Genomic DNA, 14,851 nt, shown 5'->3' on the forward strand with positions numbered 1-14,851 from the left:
AAGAAAATAAAGACGCAGATAGAAGAGACAAGAGAGGGGAGGAGGAGAGAGGACGGTATCAAAGTTTGTAGCTAGTTGGGGACTCTCTCGCATTGACTCCGATGGATGACTTGGATGATGGCGACGATGATGATGATGTTGCGATGATGACAATAAGGCAAGATTCGTCGTCGCCGGGTGACAGCGCGCGATTTATGCTCAAAATTGTACACGTTGATGCATAAGTTATGCCCCAAAGAGGAAAGACAGAGAGAGAGAGAAAAATACATAAACGTATTAAAAGTATCTTATGGATGCAGTCACTTTAATAACACACTTATTCATTCATCTCTCATTCCAAATTCCAAAAAGAATTATGACATTAGGTAAATTATGAAACCAGTTGTATGTTGAATCTTAAAATTTTCTTAATTAATCGAAAGACTAACGCTTAGCAAGGATTCTATTCTAACTGCCATCCTTGCAGCTGTCATCATTTTCTTCAATTTCAATAACTGGTTAGAGCACAGACAAAAGGCGACAGATCAAAAGAACACAACAAAACGCAGTTGCTTAAAAATTCACACACCGAAAGAGACAGACATGTGACCAAAAAATGCAAGAGAGAGAGAGCGAGCAACTATAAAATTGTTAATCCTATTTTATTAAATGCACGAAATCGCATTGAATACAACCCCTACTTTATAGCCAGAGAGTTTGCCATGTGGCCAGCTGACTAACTGGATTCCATAATATATTGTCTGGCTGTGTGTCTCGCTTATGTGAATGTGTTTTATTATGATCCTGACATTGAATGCAATGCAAAAATATTTCATATTAATTGCTCAGTCAGGGTGAGAAACCTACAGATTGTCAGCTGTATCAATGTGTGCATGAAATATGGCAAAAGTATCTGAGGAAAAACACAATAGAAGTTAAGTGTTGAGCTGTTCTTTTATTATTCTTATAATTTGTAACAATTGCAGCAATTTAATTTACAGCAGAATTTGTGAACTTTTATAGTTACCTTTATTTTTAAATTCAGATAATACGAACATAATATTCTTGAGAAAAATTTGCAAAATAGAATTACAACAAGAATAAAAAAAAACCTATAGCTATTATAAGCCTTATAGCGAAAAAAATCTGATGGAACACACATTTTGTTTTTATTATTCTAATTTCTAATTATTTACAGAAGAATTTAAAAACGCATTTCTATTACCATGAAATTCGAAAAAGTTTCAAAAGACATGCAGAAATAGAATTTAAATTTGTAAAGCAAGAATTATATTGTGGAAAAGTTTTCATTTTGTATTATTCTACAAATTTCTTATAATTATACCAGTTAAATTTAAAAAAAGAACTGGAAAATATTATACGATTGCCATGAAATTCAAAATATATGAATCTAAAATTTATTAAACTTCTAAATTTATAAATGTTATATCCGTTTGGGTTATTAACGCAGCACTTTAAGATCTTTCAATTCCAATTCCTTATACACAACCTTTTCATATAATATTTGAATACTGTTGCTGCCCAGTTTTTTGAGTGTTTGATTAATAGTTCTGGCTGACTGCACATTCTGATTTGTCAAATCTTTTTGGTATGCGACTCGACAACAACTCGCGTTCTCTCTCTCTCTTTCTGTGTCTCTCTTTTCTGCTTAGGCATTCTCGGCGTTTGCCTTTTGGCGTCTTGTTCGCGCCCAAGTGCCGACAAGTTGGGGCGTTACCAGAGCAGCTAGCAGCTACCTGATGCGGGGGATCTGTGCCTGTGTTTTATAATTTATGATCGAGTACGAGACCAACGAGACATGCTAAGCAATTGAGAGCGCAACTAACGAGTGTGCTCGACTGCTTAGGTACCCTGCAAGCAGTTAAGATAAGCCATGAGATCTTGAAGTTTCAACTTTGAATGGTTCATGGAATCTCTGCTTTCAATCTTCAATCATTCAATTCACATTGAACTAAGAAGTGTGCTCGACTATTTACACACCCTGTAAACAGTTAAGATATCTTAGAATATTCTAATGTTGTAATTATAATAAGTTCAGAGAATCTCAGTTTCTAACCATTCAACTCGCATTGAACTAGCGAGTGTGCTCGACTGTCTGGGTACCTTGTAAGCAATTAAGATATGACATAAGATCTTAAAGTTGATACATTGAATGGTGTAAAGAATCCCTGCTTTCTGTCTTTACCTTAAACAGCTTACATTGAACTAGCGAGTGTGCTCGACTGTTTGGACACCTTGTAAGCAATCAAAATATACTACAATATCTTACAATGCTACAATTGAATCCCTGCTTTTAATCTCTGCTCTCTCAACATTCTTTAAACTAGCGAGTGTGCTCGACTGCTATGCACGCTGTACCTGCATTCTGCTTTAGTTCCTCCCTCCCTTTTAACTTCGTTTACAGAGTACAGTAAACCCGATTTTGCTGCAATTACAGAATGTAATATTTGCTCTTCTTTTCGAGTTGGAGGGATGAATGCATTTTCATTTTCATTTTCATTCTCATTTCCATTTGTGACTAATTGCGATTGGTTTGTCGTCAATCGGTTTGCATGTTGCACATAAATAAATTAATGGGCTTTATGCGTTTTTGGCTATTTTTCGAATGAAAGAAAAGGGGGAATAACTTTTGGGACCCGCATCTGCAGCCAACTGTCGACGCAGAACATCGGGTTGGGCGTCGGGCACATGAAAAGTAAACATTAGAAGCATATTTGTATAATGTGGAAAAATTGAACTCATCCCCCAGCTGGATAATACTGTTTAAATGCGACTAAAGTGGCAACAGGAGCGGGTTAAAGCGGCGATCAATTGCCAATTGCCAGTTTTGATGGGCCGCGGGTGCCCGTAGAAAAATAGAGACAAACAACTCGCAGTTAGCATCGAGTCCCATATGTTTACTAATTAATTCATTGCTTAATTGTTGCTTTTATCAAATACAAATACAAATACAAATTCAAGTCGAGCCACAGAGGGAGATAGTGAATGAGTGAGAGGGAACGCTGTAGATCGCAAGTTTTAGTTGCGCCTTGAAAGAAATTTTCATTTCATAGTCGCTCATTGAAAATAATTAAAATTAATTAAGCCATTTTGCTGCTGCTGCTTCAGTTGCTGTTGCTGTTGCTGCATTGGCTAACTGCTTGCTCTTTCTACCTCCCCCCTCTCTAGCCATGCATGTCTTCTCCACCGTATCTATAAATTTAAATCGCCTTTAATTGAGGCGACTTTTGGGTGACGGAGAGACTTTGTTGTAGAAATTGTCAGGAATTTTATGATGTACATGTTTTTTGTTATTGCTGTTTTGCGCAATGTTTTAATTAATATTTAATTACGTGGGGCTTAAACTGACTGATTTGTCCAGCACATTTATTGAGCGGCATAATCAAAAAAAAAGCACTGAAAAACAGCAACGAAAATTTCAAAGATAAAGCGGAAAAATGTAGAAATACAACACGTGCAATGATTGATTGTCAATTAATATTGTTATTATGGAACCCAACTTGGTATTTGGTTCTATTGTTGTCTCTGTCAAAGAAAGAGAGCGAGACAGAGGGTGAGAGTGGGAGAGAAAAAGGATGCCAATAGATGTGTGTGAGTCATGCTGTCGCAGCGATTGAATGACGGACTGAATGATGGACTGACTGACACACATTGTCGACTGTAGACAATACATTGTCTATGGGCCAGTCTCACATTTCTTTACAATTTACATTTCACATTTAATTCGTTTCGTTTTTCTCCCGCTCTTGAAGTTGTCGGAAAATCAACTTACTTGAGTGATGGAACGAATTTGCATTCGACATTTTATGAGAGATAGAGACAGGCATATAAGAGAGAGAGAGAGAGAGAGAGAGAGGAAGGAGGAGAAAACTTATGTGTGGGTGGAATTGGTTGTCAGGTGATGAACATGCCACAAAATAGTTTTGTAACAACTAAATCCGTTAATTGCCATAGTAAAAACAAGCAAATTAAATCCTAAATATTGTCTTATAAATGCAAGTTTATATCAACACTGAAATATGCATTTTGAATTATGCAACTATAAAATTCAAATTGTTCGTTACAGTATAAGACCAAATATAAATTTTAATGTCTTTATTTTGCCACGAGAAAAGCCAAAAGAAATCAGATGCCAAAACAGTTTGTAAATTCTTTTCTGAATATTCATTCACTATGACAATTTCCAATCCAATTTCAAATGCTGATTTGATATCCATTCGATAAGGAAAATAGAATGGAATAGATTGCACTCAGATCGCAGTCCCCAGTGACACAAAGAGATGTCGAGACAAACAGAGATTTATGTGTATTCAGATCAAAAGCCAATATATGAATATGTATTCATATGGCAATAACATATTCGTATTTATTTTTAATGTGCAATATGCTTGCCTCCCTCGTTCGCACACTTGCGATCTCTTTCGCTACCTCTCTCGCTCTCTTTCTGAGTGACTACTTAATTTCCAAGTGCCATAAAAATGTGTGTTCGATTGCGATCAGTTTAAATGAGAATATCGAAAGAATATCGGGAATTGAAAGCCCAGCGTATTTGGCGTTGAAAACTAAGTTGGCTTATTTATTGTGGCCATGCTTATAAATATTTAAAAAGCCTCAAATGAAATAAACAATTAGTATATTTATTGACACATCCCTCCCATCCAGCAAATACTGAATAACTCATACAAATATATACAAAATATATATATATATGTACATATCTAACGATTTATAGAGGAAGTACTTATGTGCTTAGATCGCTGCCAAAGTGTTCATGCTGAAAGGTATTTTTTTGCCCATTCGATTTGTTGTGACTTTGGCTCCCTTTACACTTTCGCATATTTGCGACTATGAATCAGTGTCGATGGGGTGTCATACTACTTGCATATTAATACCCGGTAGTGTCAAAGTTAAGGGGTATTCTAATTGAGTGACTAATTCCCATATTAATAGAGCATTCTTTGTATATAGTAATCATTATTAGTAATCAACATCCTGGAGCAATTTATTCGCTTTTGTCCATCCGTCGTTCTGTCTGTCCATTCGGTAAAACTGATAGTTCTCAGCGATCATAAGAGTTAGAATTAAGAAATTTTATGGTGATACTCCTTGGTATTGCATCTTTATGTTAGTATTCCAAAAAAATTATTCCGCATTCAAAACTTCATTATTAGCCTCAACATTCTATAGCAATTAATTCGCTTTTGTCCATCCATCGTTCTGTCCGTCCATTAAAAAAAAATGCTAGATCTCAGCGATCATAGGAGTTATAGTTGTGAAATTTTATAGTAATACTCCTTGGTGTTGCACCTTTTTGTTAGTATTCCAAAAAAATAAATCAGCATTGAAAATTTCTTTATTAGCTTCAACATTCTATAGCAATTAATTCGCTTTTTTCTGTCCTTCGTTCTGTCTGTCCATTTGAAAAAACTGCTAGATCTCAGCGATCATTAGAGTTAGATTTATAAAATTTAATGGTAATACTCCTTGGTATTGCATCTTTTTGTTAGTATTCCAAAAATGATTCCTAACTGAAAATTTCTGAGTTATTTAAAGCTTAGACCGTGATTAGCTCTTAATTTGCTTATTATGCGCAAATTGTGCAATTTATTTATACCGCTGCTGCAGCAGCAGCAACAAACATATGTTAAATATGGCAATTAATAAATAAAATGCGTCTATTTCACATCCTCCACTTCGCCTCGATCGCTTATGGCACTTTGAGTGGCCGTTGATTTAAAACATACATTGCGGCCTTTAATAGTGGCGCATTTTTGTCGAATCCGACGAAACATCGGCCACATTTCGTTTCCTTTTAATGAAAACAAATTCAATCAAATGGGGAAAAAAAATCAAGCGGGAAATGAGAAGGGAGCGGGGGGATTGCCAAGAAAATACCTAAAAACAAATCGAATAGCGAACAACTTGAAAGAGGAGCGCGCGCGCCCTGCAAAACCGGGAAAGAAGGAGGAGGAGGAAGAAGAAAGGGGGGAGGAATTATGAATTGGGCATGTATGAGTGATATTCAAATATATTCAAAACGGCGAGTACTCGCAATCCGTACAGAGAATTATGATTTGTGTAAAACGTTGCGCTGTTGCGTCTTTTTTGGCTGCCTGTGATTAAGCACTTTAAGTGTAATTCGGTGCTATAGTTGTTAGTGTGTTGTTGTAGGGAGGGTACAACACACACTCACACACTTACAGAGGGACTATTTATAGATGGCAAGCAGATGATGTTGCCTAAACCATAACTAAAATCTTTATGGCTAAAGATATTTGTGAGAGATCTGCCATGGGGACCACAACCACAGCAACTGGCTGTGATTTCTATAACGATTCTGATTCCGATTCCGATTCTATCCCCCCAATCCCATTCCCATTCGCATTCCCATTTATATTCATATTCATATTCATATTCACATTGCGCTGCGCCGCTGTGGCGGCTGTTTAAAGTCAATTTTTGAATAATTATGAATCGTTTTTCAGTTGTTTCTTTGGTTCTGTTGGCTCTTTACGTTGTTCTCTAATTATAACAACATCATAATCATAATAATTTCAAATGAGTTTTTATTTTGGCTGCCTCTTCGTGTGTTCCCAATGTGCCAAATATATTTCTATCTAATATTTCTATTGAGCTAAAATTGCGAATATTTGTCCAACACACACACACACACACATACACACATATCTATTGAAAGATATGCAATTGGCGCAGAGAGATTTATAAAGAATCGAAGAAAAATTCTTCTTTAGATGTTATGTGCATTTAAAAGATATGCATAAACTAAATGCTAAAGCAGCTGTAAAATCTATGCCATCAATATATCGATGGATATATATACATATGTATCCATGTAGATTGAAATGTCAAATTGATTTTGTGACACTGTGAGCGGAAGTTCTTTGGACGTCACTTGCACTTAATTTATATATATTGAGAATCTGTACATGTTTGATGATGATGATAATAGTAAGTAGTATGCGAAATAAGTTAAATCACAGCTCCATCTATGGCAGTGGCTTAATCAAAATCGCCGGAAATTATAAGATGCCAATAATAAAAATTAATATGCAAGAGATTAAAACGATTTATATGTACGCCATGGCGTTGAATGCGTGCGACTGCGCCATAAAATTGTTTATAATATAGCACCACTATAAACACCACACTCACTCACACACACACACACACATACTCAGAGACAGAAAGTAATACATATATAGTTTGGCTTGTTCAGTTAACACTTTGGTTTAATGACTAAGACTAAGGAGCGCCCCGCGTGTGCTCGAAAACATTTTTGTCAATAAAATAGAAATTAGCGACGCTGAATCACAAATTCTAGTTAGCCCCTCTTAGCCATGTTAGACAGACGTCGGTCGTCACACAATATGTAGATGATATAAGTAAGTAAGTAAAGTACTTGTGTGTGTAATTCCCTATTGGATAATTCTAGTTTGTTTTTTGGTATTTACCATTTTGGCAGCTTGTTTAATCCACGGTTGTAATCCCAGCAAGTATATTTGAATTTGCAAATTGTTTATAGACTCTTTTTATTTTTGTATAACTTCTTCACTTTTTAGCACATATTTCAAATGTTTGCACGTTGTAACTGTGATTGCAAGTTTGCAAATTCAATTTGATTTCTCGTTTATTTTATTATTTTTTGTGTATTTTAAGCACTGTTTCAAATTGTCTGTCCGTTTTCGCGCGTGCCGAATAATAATAAGTGTGATATCAAGAGTGTTGTGTACTAATTACATTTGACGATATATATCGAGAGCGTAATAGGAAAGTGTATTTTTATTATTATCTGAACTTATAATAATTTTTTTATTAGAGTAGTTGAGCAGAAGTGTAAAGCCGAAGCCGGAATGACGCTGCGCGCGTTCGTGTTCGCACTGCTGCACGTTTAGTCAATGACTAAAGGGCGGGCAATTCAAAATTTTTTAAAATTCATCAACGCTGCCAGCTGCGACTGCGACAGCGACGGCAGCAGCAACGTCAACGCCAGCGTCGACAGCAGCAAACACACAACAAAAACCAAAAACTAATAAAATCAATTACAAACGCACACAAACACATTCACACAAGCGTTTGCCGAAGACGGCGAACGACAACAACGACGACGACGACGTCGCAACCGAAGCAAAGAGCACGAACAAAGCCGACGCCGACGACGACGCGACGTGCTATACCCGAAGTTCTCGTTCTCTGGAACAACAAGCATACGTAGCAGCAATAGCAGCAGCAAAGGAAACGGAGCATGGAAATAGTGCTGAGAGCGTGTCTCGTGATTTTTACCCTATGCATCTGTTGGCAAACTTTTTGTACAGGCAAAATAACTAATTTTGTAATGAGAGATGATCGTTGCGCTTTTTATCGTCGTTAATCTGATGTACAATCTAGATTTAGTGTTTTGAAACATGTCATGTTATATGTGTGTCCCACATCAGAAATATCGAAAGGTGCGTCGTGCGTGGTTAATGCTCATCTCTGAAGGGAACTCAGAGCAACCACGAAGAGAACATTTTTTCGCAAATGCGAAGGTGCTCTTTGCACGCTCTGAACTCGCTCTTGGCCGTTTTGAATGTGGGCCAAAAGTAATAACAATAGCGGCAATTGTTTGGCTTGGACATTTTCCACGTACTTTTTGCACTCCCGTCGCTTGGGTCGTTGCCAACAATTGGCTCTTTAGCTCTCTTTCGCTCTCGCACTTGGCCGCTTATCTGCGTGTGTGTGTGTTTGGATTGTTGCGCTCTCACAGGCGTCTGTGAGTATATATGAAAGAGCGTGCTTGTATTGCTTGCCAAATGAGCCAAGCAAAACAAAAAGGCAAAAATTGTACATGTGTATGTGCGTATGTATCCACGTGTGAATGTACGAGTAACAGCAACAACGTAAGCATTGCACCGACAGCAAAAGCTGTCGCCCCCACATACTACAGAAGAGAAATATGCAAACAATTTCTGCATTTATGGCGCGGCTATGACGTTTGTCTCTGTTTGTTGCTCTTGAAACGCAAAGAATTTTCGTGCTGATCTCGTTTTACATTATTTACTTGTGGGAATAGATTTTCAAAATCACAGCTGCCCCTAAGTAGATGATGCATGTGTGTTTGTGTGTGTGTGCGTAGCATAAGTTTAAGCGTTTTAAGTGCGGGCTTTATCAACACCCCTTGAATAGCGTTAGCACTTAGTTTCATTATACAGATGCTGACGTATCCTTTAAAGCATAATTCGCTGCTACAAAATGTCCTTTTTTAACTCACATTTCAATTGGCAAATGCATGTTGAGTAACCCTCATAAACTCAGGAACCGTTATATAGCTTCAGCTCTACAATCCATAATTACACAAGAGTCTAGCATATATCGCATTTAAGCCGCAGCGCAGCGCATAAATCGCAATTAATCAAGTGCAAGCCAATGCCGTTAGCTCCCTAACACCACTCCTCTCCCCGACCCTCTTAGTCTATCACCAAAACAGCAACCCTCCTTAGCTCAAAGCAACAACAACAACAACGAGAACAACAACGACAAAGTTCAACTGCTGCTTTGAGCTGAACAACAATTACAACTCATGCTCTCTCACTCCAACACATTTCGATTGCACTAGCTACCCGTCTCGCTCTCGATTGCGCGCTGCCACTACGCATAACGAGAGCTACTAAAAATGTAATCATTATGCTTTATCGTAATAATCAGCAGCCGCAGCCAGGGCAAGTTTTTCGCCCAACAGCCACCAGACGGCGCTCTTCACTTGTATATAGCTTACTCACACACACACACACACGCATACACATACAGACAGAAGTACTACTACTACATACTAGCATAACAAACAGGCAAACAAACAAAACTAAATTACAACAATTCCAAAAATTTATAATTGTGCTGCGCACACAGTTAGAAATCTCAAACTACCACCAACAGAAGCAGCAGGAAGAGCAGGAGGCAAGAGCAGGAGTCGCTGTCGTTGCCACCCTTTCCACCAGAAAGTGCGCTTATCCCCCTGCCGCCCCATTCCCTTTTCATACTCAAACTCAAACTCATTCTCAAGCTTATACTCGGCCCTCAATCATCGTCCTCATCATCATCATCCTTTTGGCTTGCCTTCTTGCCTTATACAATTCTCCATGCTGCCGCAGTCGCTGTCGCTGCCTTCGGTCGACGTCGTCGTCGCAACTAGCACACACACACACACATTGAAAACAAAAAAAGGCAGTTAAGTTAAAATGTACTTAGAGTTTAAGCGTAACCCCGAAATCCCGACCGAACCCAAACGAGATTGTGTGTTTTAAGCGTTTTAGTTGCCCACTGCTTGCACCCCTCGCGGCAAAGCGCTTTGCCAATGGCAGCAACGTCAACGCCAACGGCAGTCGTGGCAGCGCAGTCTGCGCTGGCATCGCTGCTGCTGCTGCTCAACTTTGTCAGCAGCAGCAGCAACAACAACGTGAGCAGAGGCAACAAGAAGAAGGCAGTCAGTCAGCCATCTTGTGCGGCGTTATTAAATTTTATACAAATACTAAAAATGAAATCAAAATTTTCTTATTACAATGACTATTTTCTCTTGAACAGCTGTGCGCTCAGCCCCAGCCCAAGTCCGACCCGAAAGCTGGGACCGACAATTGTTGTTTGATGGTGTGTGTGTGTGGGAGGAGAAGAGGAGACGAGAGGAGAACTGGGTCCACCAACTCTCGAGTTTGTCTTGCTAGAATGGAGTTCAAATGGGAGGGAATGGAAATTACAAACTGACTGGAAAGTGAGGAAGGGGGGGACAGTCTTGAGTGGCACTCGTATTTCTGCCATCCCCCTCTCTCTCACTCTCTTAGCAGGCATGGCTTGTAAGTATGTTTGCCGAATGAATTGTACTTATGCCATACTTATCGACTGCATTGTAAGGAATCCAAAGTTTTTTGGGTGTTGGCCCTAAAAATCGTTTGCTGTTTGCTGACTGCTGTTGGCTGCTGTTGCCGTTTCCATTTCCATTGCTGTCCTGGAAGTCCTGCAAAATATTTTCTGCATTCATAATTTCTATGGAGTCCTAGCAAAATGGTCATAAATTCAATTATAAAATGCTCATAATTGTTGGCAGACTGAACACGTATTGCTTCCACTTCCTGCCATCCATCGTTGCTTCTGCCGCTGCTGCAGCAGCAGTCAAAACAACTAAATAAATGAATTCCCATTAAAATAGATTCTACCTGTTTTAGATAACAACCTAGCAACCTCTATCGATCCCTGAACTACCTGAAAGACATACTTAAAATTTAAATTAAACATCGGCGGGAAACGAAAACGTGAACGTGTAGAAAAGAGCCTAAACAAATTCTGATAAGCACTGTGCAGATAGCCACAGGACAAGTGATGAATAATACCAATCACGTACCCACGACCAACTCCAAGTCCAAGGCGTAGTTCGGACCTGGGCCACCTCCATCGTCATCGACATCGACATTTTGCTGCCTAATCAAAAGTGCATTGTAAACTAAGCCAAGACACGACAAGACAAGGCAGCTCTCGAATTCTAAAGGATCTACAGGCGAGTTCGTAAAAACGAGTGCGAAGAAGAGAGTACGAGATATGTTAGCAAATAAGTCAAAAGTATGATAGACTAAGGAGCACCCTGTAGTCCCACAACTGTAGTCAACTAAAAGATTTAGTTATTTAAGAAAGTAAATAAGCTATTAAAAAAATAATAAAGGAGTCGTCACTAATTTAATTTATATGAATTTTTTTATTTTCTGTCATTTAGACAATAAGCAAATTTTATAACATTAATATTTACAGGAATAGTAAGCTTTCGGTAAAGTTTACTATTATAATATATCAAAATGAAAGTCATAAAATGATGTATCATCGATCAAATAAGAGAGTTAAGTTAAGTTTTATTGGATATTGTTGGAAAAATATAATAATGAGGTAAACATTTAATAATAAAATAATTTTAAAATTAATTTAATTTTATAGAAAAATATTGAAAATTTGTTTTTATTTATTATCGATGAAAAAGAATTTGTAATGAGGTAAGAAATAAAATGAAATTAAAAACAATAATCATCAAAAATGATTTCAGTACTTTAAAATAACAAAATTAAATTGTTTATTTTAAATAACCAAGCTAAGATCTATAATATTCGAATATTAATTTAAAATTTTCAAAAAGTTAGATTATATGTTAAATAAAGCTTTTGTTGCGCTCAAGAATATTATGGCTTAGCGAACTGCAAAATTTTCGAAAATCTCATCATTGCCGATGTGCATTTTGTACAGGGTATAGAGCAACTTAGTGCTGTGTCCGACCATATGGAAAATGCGTAATCTCACACCAACGCCGCAGACAAGAACAACAAATTAAGTGCCAATGCAAGACACACACACACGCATACACAGAGAGAGATCGAGGTATACAAATATCAATCTATAGGTATAGGTCTATCTATCTATGAAATGAAAACATTTTTCATGCGCATGCGCAAAGACTGACGAGAAACGAGACGAAACTCGCAAGACAGGCGGACAATTAGTTCAGACAGGCTTCCATCTCGGTGTTGGTCTTATGTTAAAAGGTCAGCATTGCGGCTAAGAGCCGAAGCCAGAGCCGGACCCTGTTCTTTGATAGCGTTGATCTATTGTGTGTGCATTGCTTTTTACATTTTATACGCATGCTTCTCTCTGCTCTGCTCTGTCCTTCTTTTCTCTCTATTCTTTTCATCTCCAATCTTTTTAGTGCCCAACGACTAGGTTCGTCAAAATGATTGATTTGTAGGTGATGAATTACAACAACAGCAGTTCTTACAGTCTTAGGCCGGGTTAGTTAAGAGCATACATATCTTTGACTATACACTATACACTACATTTGTATGTGTGTGCGTGTGCATGTGTGTGTGAAAGGTACGACATAGTGAGGATTAAATACGAAATTCCATTTAAAAATCTTTCATTGTTCGCTTATTGCTCTTTTTTTTAGGGGTGCAGCTTACGAACATGTATAGAATTTTTACAGATAAAACTGATATCGAAGCTGGAAAATTAATTATCATAGCAAAGAATAGGACAACATTCGAAAGTCACATACAAATAGCGTAGCGATTCCGCAGGGTAGATGGATTTACTGCCACAAAATAGGTACAGTTTAGAATTCACAAAAAAACCAAGAGTGTGTGTGAAAAAAAGTAAAACAAAAACGAAAAAAAAAACAAAATAAAAGATATTGCTGTGGATCGAGCAGAAACTGAAATAAAATATATTTAAATGAGAGGGAAGTAGCTGAGACTATGACATCATCGACACATGTCAACAGCAATTGAGATCATCTAAGTACTCGCCGATTCCTAAGAATTTAGTTCAGTCAAGATAAACGACAAATTCGTCTAAATTGAATTGAGCTGACTAATCAGCGTGTTAGCTGAAACATCTGTGAAGAAATAATGTTCAAAGTGTTTTCATTATTTGTTTGTTAATAAGAAATAATGCAATATAATATAACTATATAAAAAACAAAATATATATTGTACATGTACTAAATATACTATTATAATATACTGTATAAGCTGTATATATACTATAATAATAAACTGTACATAGTATATACTAAAATTATTTTCCTGAAAATAAGAAATGATTCTAATAAGATAAAAGTAAAGCCATTTATTTTTAATTGATCTTTATATAAACAAATTATAAATATGTAGTATATAAAAATAATAATATTCTTCAACTGAATGACAATTTATTAAAATATATTTCTACTGAAACAAGAACGAACCACGAAATATTTTTAGCTCCCACATTTAATTCAATTTGAAAATGGAAAATATCTTCTCGTTTTTTTTTTTAATTCTTGGTAATTCTATCCTTCCGAAGTACATAAGAAACGAATTCGTGCGTAACGACATAATCTGGCAATATGATGATTTCCTTTTGGCATGTATATAACGCCCATTTTTCTGTAAAAGTGATTTGCACTTCCTTTTTGTCCAGGACTGTAATGCGACGTTCTTATGATTATGATGGAAAACTGAAGCCTGGACCAACCCCCGAGCCCACAGCAAACAGGTCGAGGGTGCGCTTTAGGACAGCATCTAAATATGACTTAACGTATTGATAAGTCCAACTATAGCAGCGAGCAAGTTGAGGAGGAAAACGGGAAATGAAAAATGGAAAATGGAGTGAAAAGCGTGTGCGAACGCTGCACGAAGTTTCTTTCCATTGCCATATTGCCACAAAATGCGCAAAAGAATCAAAATGTAGACAATAAAAGCGAATCGCATCTATAAAACAATACGCGACACACAGACAAAAGGGCTCTGGCCCTTGGCCCCCTGGCCCTTCCCCTGCCCCTTTTGTGCAGACGTTTTCACCGAAATTTTTGAATTCAAATTCAAACTGAGAGTTCGGCTAATGGCTGCGTAATCAAAAACTTGCTCATTAATATTATTTTTGCCGCTGCTGCCGCCTCATTGTTAAAGGCAGAAGCGAGAGAGCTGCACACACACACACACACAAACACACAATTCAAATGTATCTGTATCTGTAAATGTATCTGTATCTGTATATTATGATTATTGCTTTGGCTATCCCTCAGCAGCAATGCCAGCAGCAAAAGTTCCCCCTTTAGCGGGTCGGCTTCGCTTCGCTTCGAGTCGCGTCGCAGTTGACGTTACGTATTCCATATCTCAGGGTAAACATCTAAAGACCAGCCTCGACTCCACCCTGCCACCGTGCCACCACTGCCTGCGTCCTCTTCCCGTATCTCTGCCACTAAAAGTATCTTTCGAGCGTTTTTCTAAAATGTAAATACTTTTGCCTAACTTTAGAGCGGCTGTGCGATTTTGAAATCGCTCAATCAGCT

General features: G+C 37.6%; 1 protein-coding gene across 3 annotated transcripts in view; it reads right to left on the bottom strand.

The window, feature by feature from the left end:
- Positions 1 to 14,851, bottom strand: part of LOC117568554 (serine/threonine-protein kinase pakD) — a 48,594-nt gene that overhangs the window by 18,636 nt on the left and 15,107 nt on the right. Inside the window, exon 1 of one of the 3 annotated variants that reach the window (XM_034249275.2) lies at positions 7,473 to 7,918. The exons of the other annotated variants lie outside the window; for them this stretch is intronic. Within the exon in view, the coding sequence (XP_034105166.1) occupies positions 7,473 to 7,475 (3 nt within the window). The 5' untranslated portion in view covers positions 7,476 to 7,918. Of the gene's footprint in view, positions 1 to 7,472; positions 7,919 to 14,851 lie in introns of those variants that run through there. 3 annotated transcript variants of the gene reach the window in all.

Source organism: Drosophila albomicans, chromosome 3, assembly GCF_009650485.2.
Source record: "Drosophila albomicans strain 15112-1751.03 chromosome 3, ASM965048v2, whole genome shotgun sequence".
NCBI lineage: Eukaryota > Metazoa > Arthropoda > Insecta > Diptera > Drosophilidae > Drosophila > Drosophila albomicans.